Genomic DNA, 24,076 nt, shown 5'->3' with positions numbered 1-24,076 from the left:
ACTCTTTAAAATAGTTAATTTTTTTCCCTGTAATCCCAGCACTTCGGGAGACCAAGGCAGGTGGATCACTTAAGGTCAGGAATTCGAAACCAGCCTGGCCAACATGGCGAAACCCATCTCTACTGAAAATATAAAACTTAGCTGGGCGTGGTGGCACATGCCTGTAATTCCAGCTATTCGGGAGGCTGAGGCAGGAGAATCACTTGAACCCAGGAGGCAGAGGTTGCAACAAGCCAAGACTGTGCCACTGCACTCCAGCTTGAGCAATAGAGCAAGACTCCGTCTCAAAAAATAAAATAGAATAAAATGGTTAATTTTTATGTTAAATGAATTTCATGGAAGAAGTTAGGAAAGAAGAAAGAAGGGAGGGAAGAGGGAGAGAGAGGGAGGGAGAGAGTGAGGGAGGGAGGGAGGGAGGGAGGGAGGGAGGAAGGAAGGAAGGAAGGAAGGAAGGAAGGAAGGAAGGAAGGAAGGAAGGAAGGAAGGAAGGAAGGAAGGAAGGAAGGAAGGAAGGGGAGAGAAGGGGAAGGGAAAGAAGGACTGAAGGGAGGGAGGGGAAGGGAGGGAGGGGAGGGGAGGGAAGGCAGGCAGGGAGGGGAGGGAAGGAGGGAACTGGAAGGAAGGAAAGGTGGAAGGAAGTTTGAAAGTGCCCATCTCTGCAACACAGCCAAGGGTAGAACAAAGCCATTGATGCACTGAAGAGCAAGTGTATCAGACCTCGGTGAAGTCCCTTAGAAGACATTCACTAGTACTCCTCTCATTCATTTCCTGTTTCACACCCTACCTTTCACATCTATTTTACCCATACATACATTTGTTTCATATAAAAATGAACCGACGTCAACCTCCTCTATCTCCTCTCCCCTACTCAAGACCTGCTGGAGAAGTAAACACATGCACTTTCTCTCCCCTGGAACTAACTATAAACATATCACCATGTACTTTAGAATCACAAATGACAGTACATTTTAAGTGCAAAAATAAAGTTACAAAAGGAATGGTTCTTTACCTTTGCAAGTTCTCTTCTTAGCTCTTCCCGCTCCTCTTCTGAGAGGGTCTCTGTGGCACTGATGGTGGCAGCAACATCTTCTCCTTCCTCAGGGACTGGCTCTGTTTTCAGCAGACCTGGTTGGGGATTTAAACAATTGTTTAAAGTACAAAATCTAAGTAAAATCCTTCTTTAAGCTCCTTCACTGTCCCAGCCAGAATAAAGCCAATCAGAGCAGATCCACACATCTCATCTCTGGACATTCAAATGACCTGGCTCTCTCAGCAAAGGACAAAAAATCTGAGCTAACCACCGGAAACCACCAAGCAGACTCTGCCAAAACACGAATTTAGAAAATATAGCATTCTCTTAGCTTCTGTTCATAGTCTCAGTCACCATATAGTTATGGCAGAAGAGTGAAGGGCCCAAAATGAGATCTTGCCGAGGCTTTAAATTGCTATACAACTAAATCAGTATAAATTAGATGAAAGATTTTAGGTCCTTCCCACTAACCCAGGGCAGGAGTTTGCACATCTCTTCAGCTTGCTGTGGTAATCAAAGTCAACATTTCATAAACTCAGTAAAGGAGTAACCACTGAAAGAACTAAGTGTCCTAAGTAAATTTTATTCTGTTTCTTTCCATTAGTGGAGGCAGAAAACATATTCTTGTAGGTTTTCTTTTTGTTGTTGTTTGTTTTAGGAGGTAGAGACAGGGTGTCGCTATGTTGCCTAGGCTGGCCTTGAACTTCTGGCTTCAAGCCATGCTCCTGCCTCAGCCTCCCAAAGTTCTTGGATTACAGGCGTGAGCCACTGCCACTTCTTATAGCTTAAAAACAATAATAATATATATCTCATATATGTATTATATATATCATATACCATATATATCATATATATCTCACATATATATATAAAAAATCCAGATGCCCTTATAAAAGAATACTAAGCTATATGTTCAGAGACATGACCAACAGCCACATAGAGACACTCCACACTACTGAAGACCAATCACGCCGCACCCAATCCCCTTGGAACAGAGCCTGTCAGGAAGAATGACTGGAGAGTGACCAGCAGGCAGCTGCCCCTCAGATCTCCCCTCTTTTCCTGCCCAACCCTTACCCACAGGCTAAGATGAGGCCAGAAAGGCACCCCAACCTTGGGTGCAAAATTGAAGAGGCCACTAAAACACTCAACATAAATATCTTAATGGAATAGTTTTTTAAAATCAAACTCAAAGAACCCATGATGAACAAAATGCCAAAATTTTAAATTGCAGGATCAGTATTGCTGATACTTTCTTTTGTCTCAAACTCCAAAATGGCTTTGCATGAACAGCACTACTGCTAATCTCGTCTTTATTTAAAACTGAGATATTTTATTCATGATTTTCTTTTACATTAATTTTTAAAAATATTGTATTCGCACATTATTTGACGACTAAGCTTTTTGTCACCCCCTTCCTGGCCATAGCTCCCTCACCCTAGGCTTCAGGCTTCAGTTCAGTTTACAGGTTTGGGACTGCAAAGTCTCCTCTGGCAACAGATTTTTATTTATTTATTTATTTATTTATTTATTTATTTATTTATTTATTTATTTTGCAAAGAAACCAGGGGAAGGTTTACTCCTCTGCCCACTCTTCCTACCAGTGAGCATCACAGCCACTGCAGTTGTTCCCTGCTACCCCCCAGGACCATTTCTGAGAAGTACCAGTTCAGTCACAGCAGCAATGTGGCATCCTGCCCAACACAAGGCACCAGGGAGCAGACACAGAAGAAAAAGGAAGGAGAATAGCCACACTGTGGAACAAGCAGCCAGCGTCACAGCAAACATTAGAGAATTACGTGAATCAATGAGATGATGCTTATGTACACGGTGTACAAGTTACAAAGGCACTTGGTACAGGGTCTGCTGTACTTCACCGATTAACAGTAGTTAATAATTATAATAATCATCAGCATGGCAGCACCAAAATAGTGCCTACCTGGAAAGTATGTACAGAACTGTGAAAGCCATAAAAGTAACACAAATAATTCAAAAACCACAAATCAGACTGGCAAAAAGTATGAGTAAGCTCTTGACTGCATATAAAATACTTGATAGGTACAATCAGCAGGTAGAAAAGCTCAACGCATAATTGCTTCCACAGGTCTTCCTCTAAAATATCTGTGAACAGACTGCCCAAATAATATTTCTATAATAGAAATCTGATTGTGTCACTCTTCAGCTTAAAATCCTTTGGTGGTTCCTTACTGTTTTCAAAGCGAAGTGTGACCCCTGAGGTTGGCACACAGCCCTTACTGGACCCGTCTCCTGCTAGCTGGCATTGGCACCTCTTACTCCAACTCCAGCCAAATCACACTGTGAACAAGGTGCTGTCCTATGTACTGTCAGAAACCATCTCCCAGCATCTGAGTGTGCTTGTAAATCTATCCTATAAGGCAACACAGTAAGAACCATAACAGAGCTACGTGTTACACATTATTTTATTTTTAATGTTTTGTACAGAACTCCCAAGCTCTCCAACTAGAACAGATCTCCAAAACAAAACAAGCAAAACTCAGGTACCAAACCATTACTTAAATAGCAAAGACTCTTTCATGCCTTTTTGATACACACTCTTTTGCAAATCTACTCAAATAAGGGGAAAATACAGTATCTGATTGCTAACAATGCTTTATGTATACTGCCCAATTCCAAAAAGAATCCAAGGGGATTCTGGTTCTATTCAAATATGTGGCTAGGGTATCAAGGAAAATAAATCTCTCAGAAAAAAGGATGACGGGTTGTCCAGCTGGCTTCAAGTCTGCCAGGATGACCTTGAGATTTTATATTCAGCATCTAAGAAAGTCGGTAATGACATGTTCTGCTCTTTCCACATTAGCCTGTAGGTGGCAGCAAACCATCATCATTAAAATGAAACGGTGCAGTCTGGAAAAAAAAATTAGCAATTAAAGAACACCAAGGAAGAACAGAATGGTAGATACCAAAATCACCAGCAAAACATCACAGTCATGCCTTGAGAAAATTATTAACCACAGCCACCATGACAGAGTGCGTTCCACTTACAGACAAGTCCAAATTAAGTGTTTTAAATCCCTATGTGCAACACTTCAGTGAGGTGGCGTTCCCCATGACCATTTCCAAATCAGGAACCTGGAGCTTACAGACATTCAGCGACTTGCCCAGGTTAACACACCTAAATGTCTGGTAGAGGTCAGATTTTAAACCTAGACGGTCTGATGTAAAAACAAATGCTTCAAATCACTGATCTGAAAACAAAGACAAAAGTAGGAGGCTTACAGTAAGACCTGAAAAGTATCTAGAAGCAATAATAAGACCCTAAAAAGAGAAGGAATCTGGCAGACTAGATCAAAAGCAGTCTTCATTAATTCCAACTAAAGTTTCCCCAAACCTGGGAATCCAAATGTTGCCTTATCTATTCATCTAGATATGATCATGTTTCTTGTATGTTCAGTAATAGTACAGTATTTAATATGAAAATAGAGTCTGGCTTTTGGGAGAAAAGATCAATTTCTCGTTCACAGCATGAAAGGTGGAAAATAACAACATTTAAAAGTATAGACTACTGAAAACCATAATCTGAAACTTATTCGTTCATTCATTTTAATGTTTTTTTTTTTCCTCAGAATCTGATGGAAAGCTGTTTTTAAAAGACAAATATGGTGGGGAAAATACAATTAATATCTACTGACATTTACTACACCAGCCACTGTGAGGGGAAGTCTACATGTTATCTTATAAAAATAAAAACACCCCATAACCACCACCTGAGAGGAGTATTTTTTTCTACTAGGAAACTGCAGTCCTCTAAGGCTATATAATTTGCCCAGACTTACAGAGGCAGGATTAATACCTGGGTCTTCCTGTCTCTCGACTCAGCTCCTTCACGAACATCTTTTCTTAGAGAAATATCAATGATCATGGCAGGACAACGAAACAGGGCCTAGTCTTTCTCCATAGAAACTTTTTTCTTTCCTGAGGGTCTAGGAACTTGTGGGGATCCCTGGTTTGAAAGTCACAGATAACATTATCAAACCCAAATGACTGAAAATGAGTGATAATTTCTTCCATCGGGTTATTAACATTTTAGCCATTGCCTTAATTCTCTTCCTCTAGCTATGCAAACAGGTTGTCAGCCTGTCTTCAGTTCCATCCAGGGCATCCCTAAAGAGCTTTAGGTGGGGGAGTGACAAGTCTAGACTTGTCTTTGGAAAAGTCCTTCCAGCAAGCTAGGTAGAGGGTAGCCTGCCCTGGGAAGGTTCTAGAGCCCACTGGCAGGGTGACGCATCTCACTGATTCCCAGGTGAGAGTTCTAGTGTCTTGGGGATTAGGATGGAGAAGACAAGCAGAGACACATTCCATCAATCTGAAGATACTTTCTACATTTTACATCTTTGAGATGCACTGTATAATTAATCAGCCAGTCATTGTGACATGGTTATTACCAGCAAACATGCCTCAAAATTTGCAAAATGGCTTAGAAAATGCCAGGTCCAGTTACAGACATCTCTTAAGAAAGGCTGTACCACAGACATTTTATGTGAGGAAAATAAATCAATAGAATAGACATAGATCACTCCAAGTTGAAAAGCAATTCAAATAAGTTAAATTATGGGTGTGAAGACATTTTAGGAAATGTTCCTTTTTATTTTAGAAAATACGCACAGTAGTGTTATGATCAGTGTAAATGTCTGAATAAATCTAAAAAAGAACTTCAATAAACGTAAAATTTTGGCCAGGCACAGTGGCTCATACCTGTAATGCTAGCACTTTGGGAGGCCAAGGTGGGAGGATCACTTGAGCCCAGGAGTTCGAGACCAGCCTAGGCAACAAAGTGAGATCCTGTATCTAACAAAAACTCAAAAGTCATTAGCCGGGTATAATGGCCTGCACCTGTAGTCCCAGCTACTCAGGAGGCTGCGGCAGGAGGATCGCTTGGGCCTAGGAGGTTGAAGTTCAATGAGCTGTGATCGTGCCACTGCACTCCAGCCTGGGCAACAGAGCAAGAAGAGCAAGACCCTGTCTCAAAACAACAACAACAAAAATTTAAATAAAAAATTGTAGGGGGCTGGGAAGGGTGGCTCACACACACCTGTAATCCCAGCACTTTGGGAGGCAGAGACGGGTAGATCACTTGAGTCCAGGAGTTCGAGACCAGCCTGCACAATATGATGAAACCCCATCTCTACTAAAAATAATTTTTAAAAAAAGATTTTAAAACAATTCAAGTGATGATAAAGCAAGGTTTTTTTAGTTTAACTATCAGCATATTTTATACTTAATGAAACACAAAATAATAGTAACATCTTACAATCTGTGGTGTCTTAGATTTAATGAAATACAACACTTCAAGACTTCAGAGTCTTTGTGAATAATGTGCAGAAGACAAAGTGGAAATGTGTGTGTCCAAGTGTGGTCAGAGCAGGGAAAGGCAGGGCAGAGTGACCAAGAACAGGAAAGAGCTTAGTCCTGAACACGTCTCTAGTTCTAGACTATAAAGTCCTGACATCACTTTCTTATCTTTCCGTCTCAGAACTCACAGTGTCTAGAACAGATCCAATGCTAATATTGCATCTGAACTGAATTATTCATTAAAGATTTAATTAGAGTAACTCTCTCTTTACTTTCCCATGCATAACCACCCATTTGCCACAACTTCCACAAATTTCAACTGGGGAAAGCAGCAAAAGCGTTTTTACTAAAAATGTAGAACCTACACATAAGCCATAAATAGGAGTTTGAGGAGCACCTCTCTCTGCTTGGGTGCAGCCCCAACCCCCCTTTTTGGAGCACCCACTTAAATGGTTCTCTTCCCTCTAGTTCTTCATCTTTGACTTTTATTCCAATTACGACCAAGTACTTCAAGACTTTCTATGATTATTGATTAAAAGCTTTTTGGCCACTGTCATACAATTTTAGATCTGAAAGAATTCTGAATCGTTTAAGTCAGCAGTCCCCAATGTTTTTTGCACCAAGGACTGGTTTCATGGAAGACAATTTTTCCACGGGGGTTGCGGGTGGATGGTTTTGGGAGGAAACCGTTCCACCTCAGATCATCAGGCATTAGATTCTCATAAGGAGTGTGCAACCTAGATCCCTTGCATATGCGGTTCACAACAGGGTTCACGCTCCTATGAGAATCTAATGCCACCACTGATCTGACAGGAGGCAGAGCCCAGGCGGTAATGCTCACTCGCCTGTCACTCACCGGTTCCTAACAGGCCACTGACAGGTACCAGTCCACCAACTGGGGGTTGGGGACCCTGGTTTAAGTCAAATGCTTCATTATATAAAGATGAGAAAACTGAGGACAGATTTTTAAAAGAATACAAAAACACAAGATGAGCTTTGAAATTAGATAGTGTTGTGAGTTGAACTCTGCTGCCTTTAAAGATGTCTTCAATTTCCTAACCCGTGACAACAATGAATGTGTCTTTATTTGGAAACAGGATCTCTGGAGATGTAATCAAGTTAAGATGAGGTCACACTGGATGAGTGAACGCTAATCCAATGGTTCATGTCCTTATAAGAAGGAAATTTGAAAACAGAGACTCAGGGAAGAGATTATGTGAAGATACACAATGCAAAGCACAGAGAACACACAGAGATTGGGACATTGCCCTGCGTGTTTCAGAGGGAGCAAGACCCTGCCAATGCCTTCATTTCAGACTTCTAACCTCCAGAACTGGTTGATAAGCCACCCAGAATGGCTACCGCAGCCCCAGGAGAGTAATTCCGATGGAAAGGGGCATAAACACTGATTCAGCCATTTACTAGTTGGTTGATCTTCTTTAATCACATTTATCTTCAAAGAGCCCCAAGCCCCTTACCTGCAAACAATGGGTACACATAAGGATTTGCTGTTTCTCCCAGATTCCAAGCCCTACAACTTGTCCTGGGAATTGCTTCTCTCTCCTCTCGTCTTCCCTGAGTCTTGGCTCTCAGGTCTTACTTCCTCACTGCCCATTACTCCTCAACCCCTTGCAACCCTGTTGCTGCCCCTTCCACCTACCTTCCACTAAGGACAGTTCTGGGTCACTACCCTCATCTGGCCACACCAAGGCCATCTGACATTGAACTTCAGTCTGAAATCTCCATTCCTCTCCTCCCTCCTGCTTTTTCTCTTCCTACCTCTCTGAGATGTTGTGGCTCCATCTCACTCTCTGGACATCTACTTCACTCCCTGCCTCCAATCCTGCCCTCCTGCCTAGTTTGGGCTGTCACTATGTGTTGCTTAGATTCCTGCCCCTAAGCTCCTTGCCAGTCTCTGACATCTGCAAATATTCCTCAACCCACCCCAACAAAGAGCTTTCTAGAGTACATATGTAGGCCAAGCGCAGTGGCTCATGCCTGTAATGCCAGCACTTTGGGAGACCCAGGCAGGTGGATCACAAGGTCAAGAGATCAAGACCATCCTGGCCAACATGGTGAAACCCTGTCTCTACTAAAAATACAAAGATTAGCTGGGCGTGGTGGCGCACACCTGTAGTCCCAACTACTTGTGAGGCTGAGGCACAAGAATCTCCTCAACTTGGGAGGTAGAGGTTGCAGTGAGCTGAGATCGTGCCACTGCACTCCAGCCTGGTGATACACACACACACACACACACACACACACACACACACACACACACACACACACATATATATACACGCATATATATATAATTTGGCAAGGCGTGGTGGCTCACGCCTATAATCCCTGCACTTTGGGAGGTCGAGGCAGGTGGATCACTTGAGGCCAGGAGTTTGAGACCAGTCTGGCCAACACGGTGAAACCCTGACTCTACTAAAAAATACAAAAGTTGGCCAGGTGTGGTGGCACACGCTTGTAATCCCATCTACTAGGGAGGCTGAGGCACAAGAATCACTTGAACCCAGGAGGTAGAAGCTGCAGTGAGCCAAGATCACGCCACTGCACTCCAGCCTGGGCAACAGAACAAGAGTGAGAAAGACAGAAAGACAGAAATACAGAAAGAAAGAAGGAAAGAAAGAAAGCTATTAACTCAAAAAAAAAATGTTTAAATGTACCTCCCATACTTTTTGGCCCATTTAATTTTTTATTATGTTAGAATATACAACAAAAATGTATCATCTTTAACCATTTTAAAGTGTGTGATTCGGTGACGTCAATTATACTCACAATATTGTACAACCATCTCTGCTATCTCTAAAACACACTCTTTTTTTGTGTCTTTGCACATATTATTTTCTCTGCCTGAAACCCCATCCCTATTTCCAGTTCCCACTCGCTTCAATAAGTCAAAAGTGTCTCCTACTCTTGGGGGATCTCCCCTGGACCCCGTGAACTTGGCTGAAAAACAGTCCTTGGCTCTGGGAATAAGAACCTACGGTCCAGTCTATTGTATAGAACACAGACTGCAGCTGGGCAATACTTGGCCTTCATGCTCCAATCCTGTGTCTTTAGTCCCAGCAGGGTCTCTGATGCACAGTGTCTAGCACACAGCAGATGCTTGTCAACACTGTGAATAAATGGATTATAGGAAGGTATACAGTCAAGTTAGAGGGAAAGACAAGAACCCAGTCTCCCTTCATTCTCTCTCCTTTTATCTTGAGCTTTTTATTGTATATATTGCATTATCACTTCACTGTTTTTACCTAGAAAGGTTTTTCTATTTAAAGCAGATGTGAAATGTCACTTTCCTAAAGAAATATGACTTCCATCTCATACATAATCTGTCCAAAGATTGTCACTTTTGGGAGCAAGTCACCTACCTTCATATCACAGGAAAAATGTGTGCAGTCAAATGCACCATGGTTATATAGGTGGGACACAAATGATATCACAGAAAGAATATGTCAGCTACCCCCGAAAAAATTCAACTAGAAGGGAAAAAGATGCCAAAATGGAGTCTAAGGTATCTGCTATTTAGCCTGAATGTTGCCTACCCAAGAAAGAATCTGTTAACATATACTTGAGCCCTGGAAGCGTCTCTGGAAAATAAAGCTGCACGCCTTTCCTACCAAGTCTTCAAAGCAGCACCAATAACTTAAGACCAGAGTTGCGATAAGAAACTTCAGTCTCTATGACTGTTTTATTTAAGCACAAAAAAAGAGGAAATACGCATCCCCCCTTTTCAAACCTAGAGGCATAAAAAGAGATTTAAACATATAATTCAAAGTATCTTTAGCGGTAACATCCAAAAAGACCACAAGATGTTTATCTCCCATGAAAGTCTGTGCCTGGGGCTCCCATTCTCTGTGCCTTGCTGTTTCCGGATGTAATAAAATCTCAGAAGTGGGAAGAATATTTGCAAGTCCCCACACCACAGAGCTTGTCTTCAGGAGACCCAAAAGACTAAGCATCCAGTTAAGGCAGCGCTTCTCAGCCATGGCACCACGGGCGTCACGGGCATCTTCCTGTGTAGCATCTCAGGCCCACTCACTAGATGTCAGTAGCAGCCCCACACCCACACCCAGTTGTAACAACCAAAAGAGTATCTACAAACATGGTCAAATGCCCACAGTGGGGCAAAACTGTGGTTGAGAACCACTGACTCAAGGCAAGGGAGCGTCTAAGAGGACACAACAGCCAGTACCTGCTGTCTGCCACTGAGTGCCTTCAGAAGAGAGGGATGCAGCGGCTCAGGCCGTGACAACTTAAGATTCTCAAGGCTGGAATTTTCCCATGAGTGCCCACGATGAGAACAGTAAAACCTTAGGGGAAAAATGAGTTGGGTAATTGTAGTCAAGGCAGCTGGGAAGAAAAAGGCTGAGAAAACTTGATCCACTCCATGTAAGGGAAGACCCAAGCTCCTCACAAGCTTAAGGGGACAATATCTGGGTTTTTTTTGTTTGTCTGTTTTTTGTTTTTTGAGATGGAGTCTCGCTCTGTTGCCCAGGCTGGAGGGCAGTGGCGTGATCTTGGCTCACTGCAATCTCCGCCTCCCAGGTTCAAGCAATTCCCCTGCCTCACCCTCCCGAGTAGCTGGGACTACAGGTGCCCGCCACCATGCCAGACTAATTTTTTGTATTTTAGTAGAGACAGGGTTCACCATGTTGGCCAGGATGGCCTCGATCTCCTGACATCGTGATCCACCCGCCTCGGCCTCCCAAAGTGCTGGGATTATAGGTGTGAGCCACCACGCCCGGCCAATGTCTGGGTTATTAAAGAGGAAAGGAAACAGAGCAGGAGGGGAGGGGCTGCACTAAGACAAAAAGGGAAAGGAGCGCTTGGGAGCCACATCAGATGCAAAGTGCTCCTGGGACTCAGCTCTCAAAGCAGGACCCTGAACAGTGGTCAACGTCCCCACACAAGACAGAAGGTCACCTCCCAAAAGCGTCACTTCACAGAAAGAGTGGACAAAGAAGAAACAATCCTCAAGGTAAAACACATTAGTATTTTCAAACGCTTTACTTGTTCCTTCCAAGTATTTCTAAATGGACCCTTAAATCCCTTTCTTTTTAAAAAAATAAAAATAAAAAGGAAAAAATCTTCAGTCAATTACTTCAGAGCTATCTCCTCTTCCCACTGCTCTGCTCCCCTGCCCCAAAATTAAGTATAAAACTAGTAACTAGGGACATTCCAGAAAAGAGTGACAAAGGTCAATCATAGAGAAATTTCAGAATCCCCAGAGAGGAAGTCTCTTCCATCCTTAACTTTCCTCTCTAGGAATAAGGAAATTCTACATCTCTTCAATTTGGCTCCAGTTTTTATTTTGTAAACCATAGTCACGTTTGCTATTTAAGACCTATGCAATCATAAAAAACTTTTAAGAAGTGGTAACCACTTTTCTAAAAAGAAGTGAGAATAACACAGAGTGAAAATCAAAAAGGGTAAAACAGAATGAAAAGAAGAACCATGAGCTAAGGAATTTCAGTTTGATTTTTCAGTCTTTCTAGAGTTTCAAATATGATCGCATTAAACTAAAATGTCAGATTTTTCCATTCCTCATATTTCCTTAAGTCACTAGAAATAACCAAAGGTGCCATAAGCCAAGGCTGCATCTTCCTGTACATTAGAAAATTCTCCCCAGGAATCCCATTACTGGGTATACACCCAAAGGAATATAAACCATTCTATCACAGAGACACATGTATGCGTTAGTTCACTGCAGCACCATTCACAATAGCAAAGCACGGAATCAACCTAAATGCCCATCAATGATAGACTGGATAAAGAAAATGTGGTACGTATATGCCATGGAATACTATGCAGCCATAAAAAAGAACATCAAACCCCTATGACACATGTTTACCTATATAAAAAGCCTGTACATGCACTCCTGAATCTAAAATAAAAGAGTTTTTTTGTCTGCTTGTTTGTGTTTTGAGATGGAGTCTCATTCTGTTGCCCAGGCTGGAGTACAGTGGTGTGATCTCAGCTCACTGCAGTCCCCTCCTGGGCTCAAGTGATCCTCCTACCTCAATCTCCCAAGTAGCTGGGACCACAGACGTGTGCCACCATGACCGGCTAATTCTTTTATTTTTGGTACAGATGAGGTTTCACCATGATGCCCAGGCTGGTCACAAACTCCTGAGCTCAAGTGATCTGCCCACCTCAGCCTCCCAAAATGCTGGGATTACAGGCATGAGCCACTGCACCCAGTCAAAAGTTTTTTTAAAAAAAAGAAAATTCTGGCCCAGCCTGGTGGCTCACATCTGTAATCCCAGCACTTTGGGAGGCCGAGGCGGGCAGAGCACGAGGTCAGGAGTTCAAGACCAGCCTCGCCAATATGGTGAAACCCCATCTCTACTAAAAATACAAAAATTAGCAGGCGTGGTGACGCGCACCTATAGTCCCAGCTATTTGGGAGTCTGAGGCAGAAGAAACGCTTGAACCCAGGAAGCAGAAGTTGCAGTGAGCCAAGGCTGCGCCACTACACTTCAGCCTGGGTAACAGAGCAAGACTCTGCCTCAAAAAAAAAAATTCTTAAGAGGAAGATAGATGCTATGTAAATGACCTTTGGGATATTATCCTTATGGGTGTTGACAGAATAGAAGAGATAATGCAACAAAAGATCCCAGCTGTGAGACCCTGGTCCTGATAATGTTCAGCCCAAAGATGGAATAGAATGTTGAGATCCCAGTGGCGTATAAAGTATTAACAAATTACTCCCACAGTAAAACGCTTGACTAAAGGGGAATTTAAGCCTTATATGGTTAATCTGTTCTATAATATCCATTACTAGAGAGGCTGAGATGTTGTGGTCTAAAAAAACAAAACAAAAAAACCAAACCACTAGCTTAAGAATTAAGAGATGAGTGCTAGTCGTATCTTAGCCTAACTAAACTTTGTGATTTGAGAACATCACATACGCCTCTCAGCCTCAATCTTCACATCTGGTAAAATGAACTGGAGTGTGAACTACTACTCACCAGTGTCATTCATTCATTGATTCATGCATTCCACAAACAGTTTTTGAGCCATAATGTCAAGTACTGTTCTTGGTGCTTGGGGAAACAGCAGTGAACAAAAAAGATGAACAGAGGTTCTGTTTCAGATTCTGTAACTATTATAAATCGGTGTTTTCACACTACGGGTTGTAAAATCCAGTAGCAGAACCAGATGAACACTTTAAAAAGAAGAAATGGCATACAATAGTACAAAATGTCAGAGTACATCACACATAGTAAAGAGAAGTTCTGGTTCATAACATTTTGCTTCAGTTATTGATGGATTCTTATATTTATGAGGATTGCGGGTAAGGAGGTATAAGGCAATTCTGAATATGGGTTGGTTGCGTCAAAGGAGTTTAAAACTCCCTAATAAAAGGCCTCATTTTGTTCCAGCCACTGTCCTCATCCTAATCTCCACTTTAATGACTTCTTAGGAACATCCTGCCGATAGATAAAATCTCATTACTTTCCCATTTGCCCCATGATGGCATTTTGGATAAATATCAGAGAACACAGTCTTTTCAGATCAGTATTCCCAACCTCTCTGAGTAGGATCCCTCTTTATATCAGTCCTTCTTGTCTGTATTACTTGTCTGCCGATTAAGAAAATACATAGTGGCCAAAAACCACAAGAACTTTTAATGGGTTCATAATGTATTGATCCTAAGAGCTTCTACATAGAAATACAAAGACTGCAAACACACGGAGGGCATTATTATTCATTCCATCGACCAACGATGTTTGATGTTCAGACAGGTGTGCAGGCTTCTTATGCCTTGAGGGGTCATGGGCACACAGAAGAGTAATCCCTCTTCCAGGCCCCCACTTTTATTTGGACATTTTAGAATCACTGTGTTCTTACAGATGACTGCCGAGGGTAGTTTCTGCTTGTTTTAATGCTTGTTCACCCTCTTTTCTCTCAATTAATGCAAACTACTAAACCTAGCTACATGAGTTTGTTTTTCATTATTGTTATTCATTTGCTTTTTAATAACTTTTTAAATCTCACAACCCCATGCTCCTTCGAACAGCTAACAGGAATTGCAAAGATAATCCTTCAGAATTTGCCTAGAGGCACACCCAACCCTACAACTGCCCTGGTTTTAACAGGAAACATCCCAAGGCAGTCATGACTGTAACTTGGAAAATGAAAGGAGGTGAAACAAAGAGACAAGAAGGGTAGAAGGGAACTAAAAGAAGCAAGCAGTGTCAATCTTCCTGGGAATCTGGCTGCTTGCACACCGATCAAGGCCCACCTGAAGTCACAAAACCACAGCCCCAGCTTCTCAAAGGTTCCCTCCCTTCCCCGCAAGTCACTTGAGCTTTGGTCCATTATCGAGCTCTAACTTCCCCATTCTGTGTGGCCCCCTATTAACTTATACATGAGATTTATAAGTTAGAAGGGGGCTGGGCAAAGGGGGAGCCCAGGCCCCTTTATTACAGAGGTCTGAGGGGGGCCACTTGGGCAAGCCAAGGTCAGCACTGGAGAAAGTTTCCTGGCAATCAGAATCCCCCAGCAGACATCAAGCTGCTGCCTCCTGCCCCCAACTTCTACAGACCAGCTCTACCCCTTCTTCGTTATACTCAACCTTTTCCCGTTCCTGGAAATCCCAGCGATTTTGGGGGGAAGATAGCTACCAATTGCAACCAAGAGAGGAATGTTGCTTCACACATTCCCTACTGTCAGCAAATATACAAACCTAAAATACTTAAAACTAAGTTTCATGCTGTCACCTTTACCATGTTTTTTTCTAAGTTACCCATTTTTTCAGCTTAAAATGAACAAAATGTGACCTGTTCTTCATTAATAAGGAAAAAATTAACTTCTTCTGGAAAAACCTGATTATCTGGCAAATTACAGAGAAGGTCATTTAACCAGTTCCCAGCATTGGCTATGATACGAGGGACCTGGCCGGGAGGACGGCTAAGCTGCCTCCAGCTTTTTGCTGCCTTGTGCCGATAAAGGAAGACCCTCCCTGATGGTGCTGCTGGCCTTCAAAGCAATCTCATACTGGCAGGTATGAAGGAATAACTGCTTCTAAAGGTATGGCAATTTCAAGTTTTTCTTTAAAAATATATATATATATATCTCTTGCCTAGCAATTTCTGTAAGTTGCTCTCAATATTCCATAACAAAACCCAGGACAGTCATCAGCAAGACCTTGAACTGAGTCAGTGCTTAACCATCATTTAACTAAAGAGAAAAATTAAGAAAGTTGTCGTAAATTACCTAAGCAACTAGAAACCAAGGACTCCAGATTCCTCCTTTTTTGTTATTTACCAGCTCAACAAACTCAAAGTAAGCTTGGAATATCTATCAATGGAGAGGTCTACTGATCGTATAAATAGTACTAACTTTAAAATCTAACTTCTAAGTATAAACATACTCTAAATATTTAATGAGATTTAATATTTGAATCTAGAATAGCTTATTAGCTAGTTACAATCCAACACCACCCTGGTACATCTTTACACTAATAATTTTAAAGCCAGGCAAACCCCAAGTTATGTCTAGGTTTTATTCCAAGCAAACTTAGCTTTACAAAATTAGTAGTTACCAAATTTCTGAAGAGTAGGTGATTCGGGTGGAGATGAATTTCCACTAGGAGACAAGTAGAGATAGCTTTTGTTGACTCCTGCTTCAAAATCAAACGGGGACTGGTAGTCCTCACATAAGTCCATCTCTCTACAATCCATTCCAGACAAACGCAGAACGCATTGCTTTCTAATCGCCTGATATCATCCTTCAGTTGAGTGCTGCTTTGGCCATATTCCCTTTGTAGGGTGCAACTTCACTGAAGAAATCAACCCCAGGAGTTAGAGGCCCTGGCTTCCACGCCCAGGTGCCAGCATTTCCTTCTGGGAGCCTTCACACCCCTCCTGACAAGCAGACCTATTTAATAAATGATTTATCCTGAGCAACCTTAGGAGGGGCTCTGTTCACCACCTGGTGTTAATTTTGATCAACAATGAAAAACCTGGGCAGGGAGCAAACTCCTCAGTCAACAAAGAAGGGCAGGGTTCTGCAATATGGCCCAGATGTACAAACAGTTCAGGCAAACATTGGACACGGGCTGACTTACAATAAGAAACTACGATTTACTTACAAAAAAAAAAAAAAAAATCAGCTGACCACGACTACACCAGGGCAGACTTAATCTTCTAGGACAAGGAGGGATTACCAGTCAGTAATCTTCCACAAATGCCATCTGGATGATACTTTTTTTCCACCCTGGATTACAGTAAAATTCTGAAAGCCAAGCTTCCTGGTTTAGCAATCAGCTTTCTAAGCACAACTTGGTACAAAAATAAAGCTGTATTTCCATGATTACTTTATCTAATGTGGAGTCTGGCTGAGTGTCATGAAAACTTCAGACTGACTTTTCTTTTCTCGCCGCCCCCCCCTTTTTTTTTAAAAAAAAAAAGAAAGCTGGTGCTTCAGTTACATGCACTGAAAAAAGAAGAATCCATTTTGAATGGAAAGCTCCCGGGTATTCCCACACCTTCTTTGTTTGTCTAAGGCCATGGCTCTGTAGAGCTGCAATAAACCTGCGTGCCTACCCTGTAGAAGGACTGGGCCACAGCTAGCTTGTAAAACAAAACTAAGTCACCAAATTTATTTCCTTTAACACAGTCTCTTAGCAGAACCTTTCTATGCTGACTATGGCCTTGGCTCAAGCAACAGCAGTTGTAGCTCCTGCTGGTTCTACTAAGGAGGTAAAAATAAAGGTGACTCACCTTCAGGTGGGCAATGGTCTGTTACTGCGTAACAAAAAAAAAAAAAAAAAAAATAGCAGTGTTCTAATCTAAAAGGCGGTTTTCAAATCTAAAAAAAGAGCTCAGATACACTCTCCTCAGATTGGAAGCAAGTATGAAACCTAATATATTTTAAGCATTAAAAATATCAATATGTGTCTAGTGTATAAAATGCACCAAGACGGTCTGTATTCATCTTGTGATTTTTTTTTTTACATACAGAATACATACTGGATGATTTCTTTGTTATTTTTGTTAGTCTCATGTTGTACTCCATTTATGGTAAATCTTTTTTTGTTTTGTTTTCGACACAGGGTTTCGCTCGTGCACAGGCTGGAGTGCAATGGCACAACCTTGGCTCACTGCAACCTCCACCTTCTGGGTTCAAGCGATTCTCCTGCCTCAGCCTCCCAAGTAGCTGGGATTACAGGCACCCACCACCCACCACAACTGGCTAATTTTTGTATTTTTAGTAGAGATGGGGTTTTGCCACATTGGCCAGGCTGGTCTCAAACTCCTGACCTCAGGTTATTTGCCTGCCTTGGCCTCCCAAAGTTCTGGGATTACAGGTGTGAGCCACCGCGTCCGGCCTATGGTAAGTCTTTATTTTTTTTAAGTTTTTTTTTTTTTTTTTTTTTTTTGAGACGGAGTCTCGCTCTGTCGCCCAGGCTGGAGTGCAGTGGCCGGATCTCGGCTCGCTGCAAGCTCCGCCTCCCGGGTTTACGCCATTCTCCTGCCTCAGCCTCCCGAGTACCTGGGACTACAGGACCAGCCACCTTGCCCAGCTAGTTTTTTTTGTATTTTTTTAGTAGAGACGGGGTTTCACCGGGTTAGCCAGGATGGTCTCGATCTCCTGACCTCGTGATCCACCTGTCTTGGCCTCCTAAAGTGCTGGGATTACAGGCTTGAGCCACCGCGCCCGGCCTTTATTTTTAACAACAAAAGAATCTGTATTTTTCTCCTAAAAGGTAACAAAATTTGGGCAATTATAAATGTTTCATTCTATACATAAAAATAAAATAAATGGTTTATTTTTTATCATTATTTGAAAGAATGGATTGTCTGGCTTCTTGAAATCCATGGCCTCTTACTGGGACAGGAAAGGCATTGGAGCTATGTCCCTAGACTAGAAAGAGTGTGGTTCATGAGGTCCCTGGCCCTCTCCATAACTCTGCATTTGGTCACCAAATACTGGTAGAAAAAGTATTTCTCCATTACTTTACTTGTTCTACCACCTAGAGCCAAAGGCATTCAAAGGTAATTAATAGTGACACGGATAGAATGCAAGTCACAGTCACCTCCATTCTTCTCACCATCTCTCAAGCCCATGTCCTTGACCTTTGGTATTTATATCCATGCGACACGCTCTACCTGAAATGTCACGTTTTTCCGGCCGGTCAAAGTTATTCATCCTTCAACACTGAGGCAGAAATGCCACCTCTTCTTAGAAGCCCCCCAGTCTCTGGCCCCCTCTTCTCCCAGCAGCAGCACACAGCAAGTGAAGAGCCCCCTCCCACGCATCTGTGCCTCTCCAGGGCCTCTCCAGGGTGCTCTACCGGATACCTGCCCTGAAGGTTTGGCTCCTAATCAATGTAGAATTAAAAAAACAAATGATGGCTCATGTAGACATTACATGCCTTATTAATAAATGTGAGTATTTCAAATTTAAGTAATTGTCTAAAATTTTTATTTTACCTGCTTAGATACAATCTTAGGATTTTATGCAACATCCTGGCTCTTTGAACCAGTTTTTGTTCTCATTATCTCCCGTCAGATCCCAGTCAAGACATTCTAGCCTATAAGAAAAGTGAAATCTAGAGGGGAAAAGCATGGGATGGGTTAATGGAATGGCAAAAATTCAGTTGACTCAACGGTCATATACAAAGTAGAAGGGAACTGAAAGAAATACAACATGGAAATGTAGCTTGGGGGCAGACCATTAAAGACTTTGACAAATTTTATACTTAATATACTGTTCAAAAAAACAACTGAGGATTTATGAGTCATACGGAGAGTATAAGTTTTATAAACATGACTCTAGAAATGGCGTAAGGATGCACTGCAGGCAGAAAGAGGCTAAAAGAGAGCAGACTCAGAAAGAGGCTACGGGTACAATTCCAGCAAGGGGGAGAAAGCCTTGTGATATGGTTTTGCTCTGTGTCCCCACCCAAATCTCATCTTAAATTGTAATAACCCCCACATGTCAAGGGCGGGATCAGGTGGAGTTAACTGAATCATGGGGGCGGTTCCTCCATGCTATTCTCCTGATAGTGAAAGAGATAGTTCTCTGACGGTTTTATTAGGAGATCTTTATAAGGAGAACAGATGGTTTTATAAGGAGCTTCTCCCCCTTCGCTGGGCACTCATTCTCCTGCTGCCCTGTGAAGAGGTGCCTTCTGCCATGATTGTAAATTTCCTGAAGCCTCCCCAGCCATGTAGAACTGTGAGTCAATTAAATCCTTTTCCTGTATAAATTACTCAGTCTCAGGTATTTCCCCATAGCAGCATGAGAATGGACTAATACACCTTGGTATCAGGGCAACTCTTTTTATTTCCTGCTCTGGACTAGTTGGCCTGGGGAAGAACCAGGTAAGATTTGGTCCTGTCCTGTGGATAATTCCACCTGGCTATTCCAAAAGTACTTCAAAGTCAGTATGCACAAGACTGAACTCACTGGCTTTCCTCCCGATGTTCTTACCTCTAGATTAGGCATCCTGAGTCTCCTAGGCCTGACTTTGAAGGAATCACATCCAAGCACTCTCACTCCATATGGAGAAAGCACCAAGAGCTCTCTACCAACCGGTACCAAAGGCCTTCCAACCTTTCCCTCATCCACCCCCTACTCGAGACCCACGTGGAGGGTGAGACCCACTGTATTGTTACTATGTTTTTCCTTCTGGGGGGGACCAGGCCCCACAGCAGTGTGGTAGACCTCTGCTGTCTTGTCATTTTGCCCCTCTTTCCCTAGAGGAATTTCACCTCACTTGCTCCCTGGGGTTCTCGGTGGGGGGAGAGTCCATAGTTCCCACCTGTTCCCTGGCCCTAGGCAAGGGCCTGTCCTTCAGATCTGGTCCACACAGACACCCCATCCCCTTGTTCACAGGGACTGGCCTAAGGATAGACATCTGACCCAGACAGCATCAATCAGTGGTCTTCCCTGATATTTACTCTGTGAGTAATGGAAGAAAGTGACTCTCTCTGTAACCTGAGCTGTTGGGTGCCAGTTTGGAGGGGCTAGCAGCTCCTTCCCTCCCCAGGCCAATGGGCAAAGGACTCAGTGCTCAGACTGGGAAGGGACAAAAGGAGAAAGAGACAGGGAAGGGATGGGGCAGCAGCACCTAAGCCCCTGCCTCCAGCTACCCTGGGCTTCCCAGTTATTAAATAAACACAATTTTATTCTGCTTCACTTGTGGTTGGGAGTTGGATTTCATCATTTCAATAGAAAAGTTCTAACATACCTACTTTCTGACCATATTTCCCACTATTACTCAACCATGTTTTAGCCAAACTTGACTTTCCTGTTTGTTGAACACATCCTAAACTTAGCCTAGACAATTTTCTCAAACTAGAGTTTCCCCTTTTCCTGTAAGTTCCTACCCATTTAGCAAGCTCTACTTATTAAGTCACATATGAATGATATACATGCAAGGGACGTTCATTTTAGATGCTACCGGAAATGGAAACAAGCAATACAAATGCCCACTAAAAATGGATGATTTAAATGCTAAAAAGAACATTCATGTAATAGAAAAATATGGAAATACTGACATAATTATATAAAAATATTTATATGTTTTATATGGAAAGATATTCTTGATACAGTTAGCAAACAAATCAGGTTTGAAAGCAGGTTGTATGGTATGGTCCATGTTTGTGTAATAATTTATGAGAGAGAAACCAACAAACTAAAAGAAAGAAAATGGGCAGAAGGAGAAATCCATTCCACGACCTCAGAAAAGTGCTCACGTACTGCAGCGCCAGCAGAGGGAGCCCAAGAGCAGTTCAGAAGTCAACTCAGTGCAGCCAGTAAAGCGCGTACTGCAGGGTAATAACCGGAGGCGACTCACATCATTGCAAATGGAAATGGTAGTAGGTACAAATCACTATAAAGAAAATTAAGTTTTTGTCTGCCTGTTAATTCATCACTCAAATATGTCAGTGTAAATTCTCCACAAACTTGAAAGACATATAAAGGACAGTCTGATTTAAAAGCTATGAAACACAATATTCACTTGGAGGGCATGTCAAAGGGAGACAATGTAGCTGTCCACCAGGAGAGGCAGGCCGTGGATACTGGAAGAATGCAGATGTGTCATTGTGACACAGCAGCTGGCTCGAAGGGGCTCCAACTAGTCAAATATGGGACAATCGAGCCACCAAAAAAATTAGGGCTAGTCATGGATTATAAACCACTGAAAAAAACATGACTCCAAGAGTCCACGAAAGTAATAAATAGAAGGAACAACTACATAAGAATGCCACCCTGACCATCCCTGTAAAGATTCAAACAAAAATCATCGCTGGATGCTAAAGCTAGGGAGAAATTTTGAGGAAGATGATGATATTTAAATGATGTTTAAAGTGCCTCTCCACAGATTAGCTGCCAGAAAGAAAAACATAGTAACAAGACAGTGGAGATCACTCCTTGGCCTTTTGGCTAAGATCAAGTGTAGTAACAGTACAATGGAGAAAAGCCCCACCCTGACTGAAGGATAGAGATGGCCATTCCCCAGTGAGAGGCAAATGGACCACTCGGAATACTTACATAGTGTTCAGGCTTGGAATGCAGAACCTGACTCTAATCATGAGGAAACATCAGACAAATCCAAAACAAAGAAGGTTCTAGTTTTTGTTGGGGTTTGTTGTTGTTGTTGTTTGTTTGTTTTGTTTTTTGAGACAGACTCTCGCTCTGTTGCCAGGCTGGAGTGCAGTGGCACGATCTCGGCTCACTACAACCTCCATCTCCCCATTTCAAGCCATTCTCCTACCTCAGCCTCCTGAGTAGCTGGGACTAACAGGCACACACCACCACACCCAGCTAATTTTTGTATTTTCAGTAGAAATGGAGTTTCACCATATTGGCCAGTATGGTCTGGATCTTCTGACCTTGTGATCCGCCCACTTTGGCCTCCCAAAGTGCTGGGATTACAGGTGTGAGCCACCGAGCACAGCCAGAAGGTTCTAGTTTTTAAAAGAGGAGAGGCTGCATTCTTCAAAAATATCAATGTCATAAAGAATAAAGGCTGTGAAAATCCACATTAAAGGAGACTGACATTACTAGGTCCATTGAAAAAACTGGAATATGACCTCAGATTAGATAAAAGTCTTGTATCAATTTCAAATTTACTGGCCGGGCTTGGTGGCTCACACCTGTAATCCCGGCACTTTGGGAGGCCAAGGCAGGCGGATCACCTGACGTCAAGAGTTTGAGACCAGCCTGGCCAATATGGTGAAACTCCATCTCTACTAAAAATACAAAAATTAACTGGTTGTGGTAGCATGTGCCTGCAGTCCCAGCTACTCAGGAGACTGAGGCACAAGAATTGCTTGAACTCGGGAGGCAGAGATTGCAGTGAGCTGAGATCATGCCACTGCACCCCAGCCTGGGCAACAAGAGTGAGACTCTGTCTCAAAAAAAAAAAAAAAAATCAAATTTACTGACATTGACAACTGTGCTGAGAATACTGCCTTTCTTAGGCAATACATACTGAAGTATTTAGGGGCAGAGGCCACGATGTATGCAACTTCCTCTCAAATTGCTCAGAAAATAAGACTACGCATGTGTACAGACATCCACGCACAGACGGACTGGTCAACCAGATGGAGCTAAACGTTACTAGTAACTCTGAGTAGAGAATGCAGGTGTTCTTTTACTTTTTTCCCCCCATCAACTTTTAAGTTCCAGGGTACATGTGCAGGATGTGCAGGTTTGTAACATAAGTAAATGTGTGCCATGGTGGTTTGCTGCACAGATCAACCCATCACCTAGGTCTTTAAGCCCAGCATTTATTAGCTATTCTTTCTTACGCTCTCCCTCCCCGGCACCCATGTTGTTGGCACATATACACCATGGAATACTATGCAGCCATAAAAAGGAACAAAATCATGTCCTTTGCAGGGACATGGATGGAACTGGAAGCCATTATCTTCAGCAAACTAACACTGGAACAGGTATTCTTTACACTATTCTTATTCTTGCAGTCCTTCTGTAAATTTGAAAAGGGCTTAAAAACAAAAACAAAACAAGAACTCCTCTGCCTTAGATTCAGCAGCCCTGAGGATGCTGTGGAGAAAGGGTGCAGCAACCACCTCTCACAGCAACCACGGGGGCAGGGCCTAATGGGGCTGGGCTCCAGCCACAGACACACAGGCACATCCCGGCTCCCAGCCCCTTCTGAGAGCTGGAAGGGCTTTCTCCACCTTCCACTGAAGCAGCAGTTGGTTTACCCTCTACAGAAAAGAAGTCTCCCCATCACATCCCTTGCTGGGCACATCTTCCCAGAGGGTGACCAGGCAGGATCCTGTCCCACAGGGTGAGAGGGCAAAGAGGTTGAGAGGTTAATGAACGCCCCACATCCCTTCACTCCCCAACACTGTGCCACAATAAACAAACCTTGACTCCAAATAAAAAGTACTTGATTTTAAGTATGAAATTCAATTTAAAATCACAAGGGTAGATGCTCTCTTATTTACAAAATTTCTCAACTAATCCTCGAAACCTCTGTGAGGTAAACCTCTGCCTCTCCCTATTTTTCAGAGGGGAAACAAGACAGGGACAATTTCAATAAACCTGTCTTTGGGCATAGAGCTCGCAAGTAAAGGAGCTGCAGTTTGAAGCCAGGTACAAGCCTCCAAGGCCCTGTCCTCTCCATCCTGTGGCTGTAGCTTAGAGCCAGGAAGTAAGGATAAGCCAGTCCCTCCCATCTAAGGGCCCTGGGGATCTCGCTGTGAT

At 42.7% G+C, this 24,076-nt stretch overlaps 1 protein-coding gene across 2 annotated transcripts in view; it reads right to left on the bottom strand.

Moving 5' to 3' along the window:
- The window catches only part of TPD52 (tumor protein D52), a 132,415-nt gene that overhangs the window by 35,944 nt on the left and 72,395 nt on the right, over positions 1 to 24,076 (bottom strand). For both annotated transcript variants that reach the window (XM_030937562.1, XM_010378487.2), the window contains exon 2: positions 1,010 to 1,125. In XM_030937562.1, the coding sequence (XP_030793422.1) occupies positions 1,010 to 1,125 (116 nt within the window). The remainder of the gene's footprint in view (positions 1 to 1,009; positions 1,126 to 24,076) is intronic.

Source organism: Rhinopithecus roxellana, chromosome 9 (assembly GCF_007565055.1).
Source record: "Rhinopithecus roxellana isolate Shanxi Qingling chromosome 9, ASM756505v1, whole genome shotgun sequence".
Lineage (NCBI taxonomy): Eukaryota > Metazoa > Chordata > Mammalia > Primates > Cercopithecidae > Rhinopithecus > Rhinopithecus roxellana.
The sequence above is the reverse complement of the archived record's forward strand: the minus strand, read 5'-3'. Positions and strand labels throughout refer to the sequence as shown.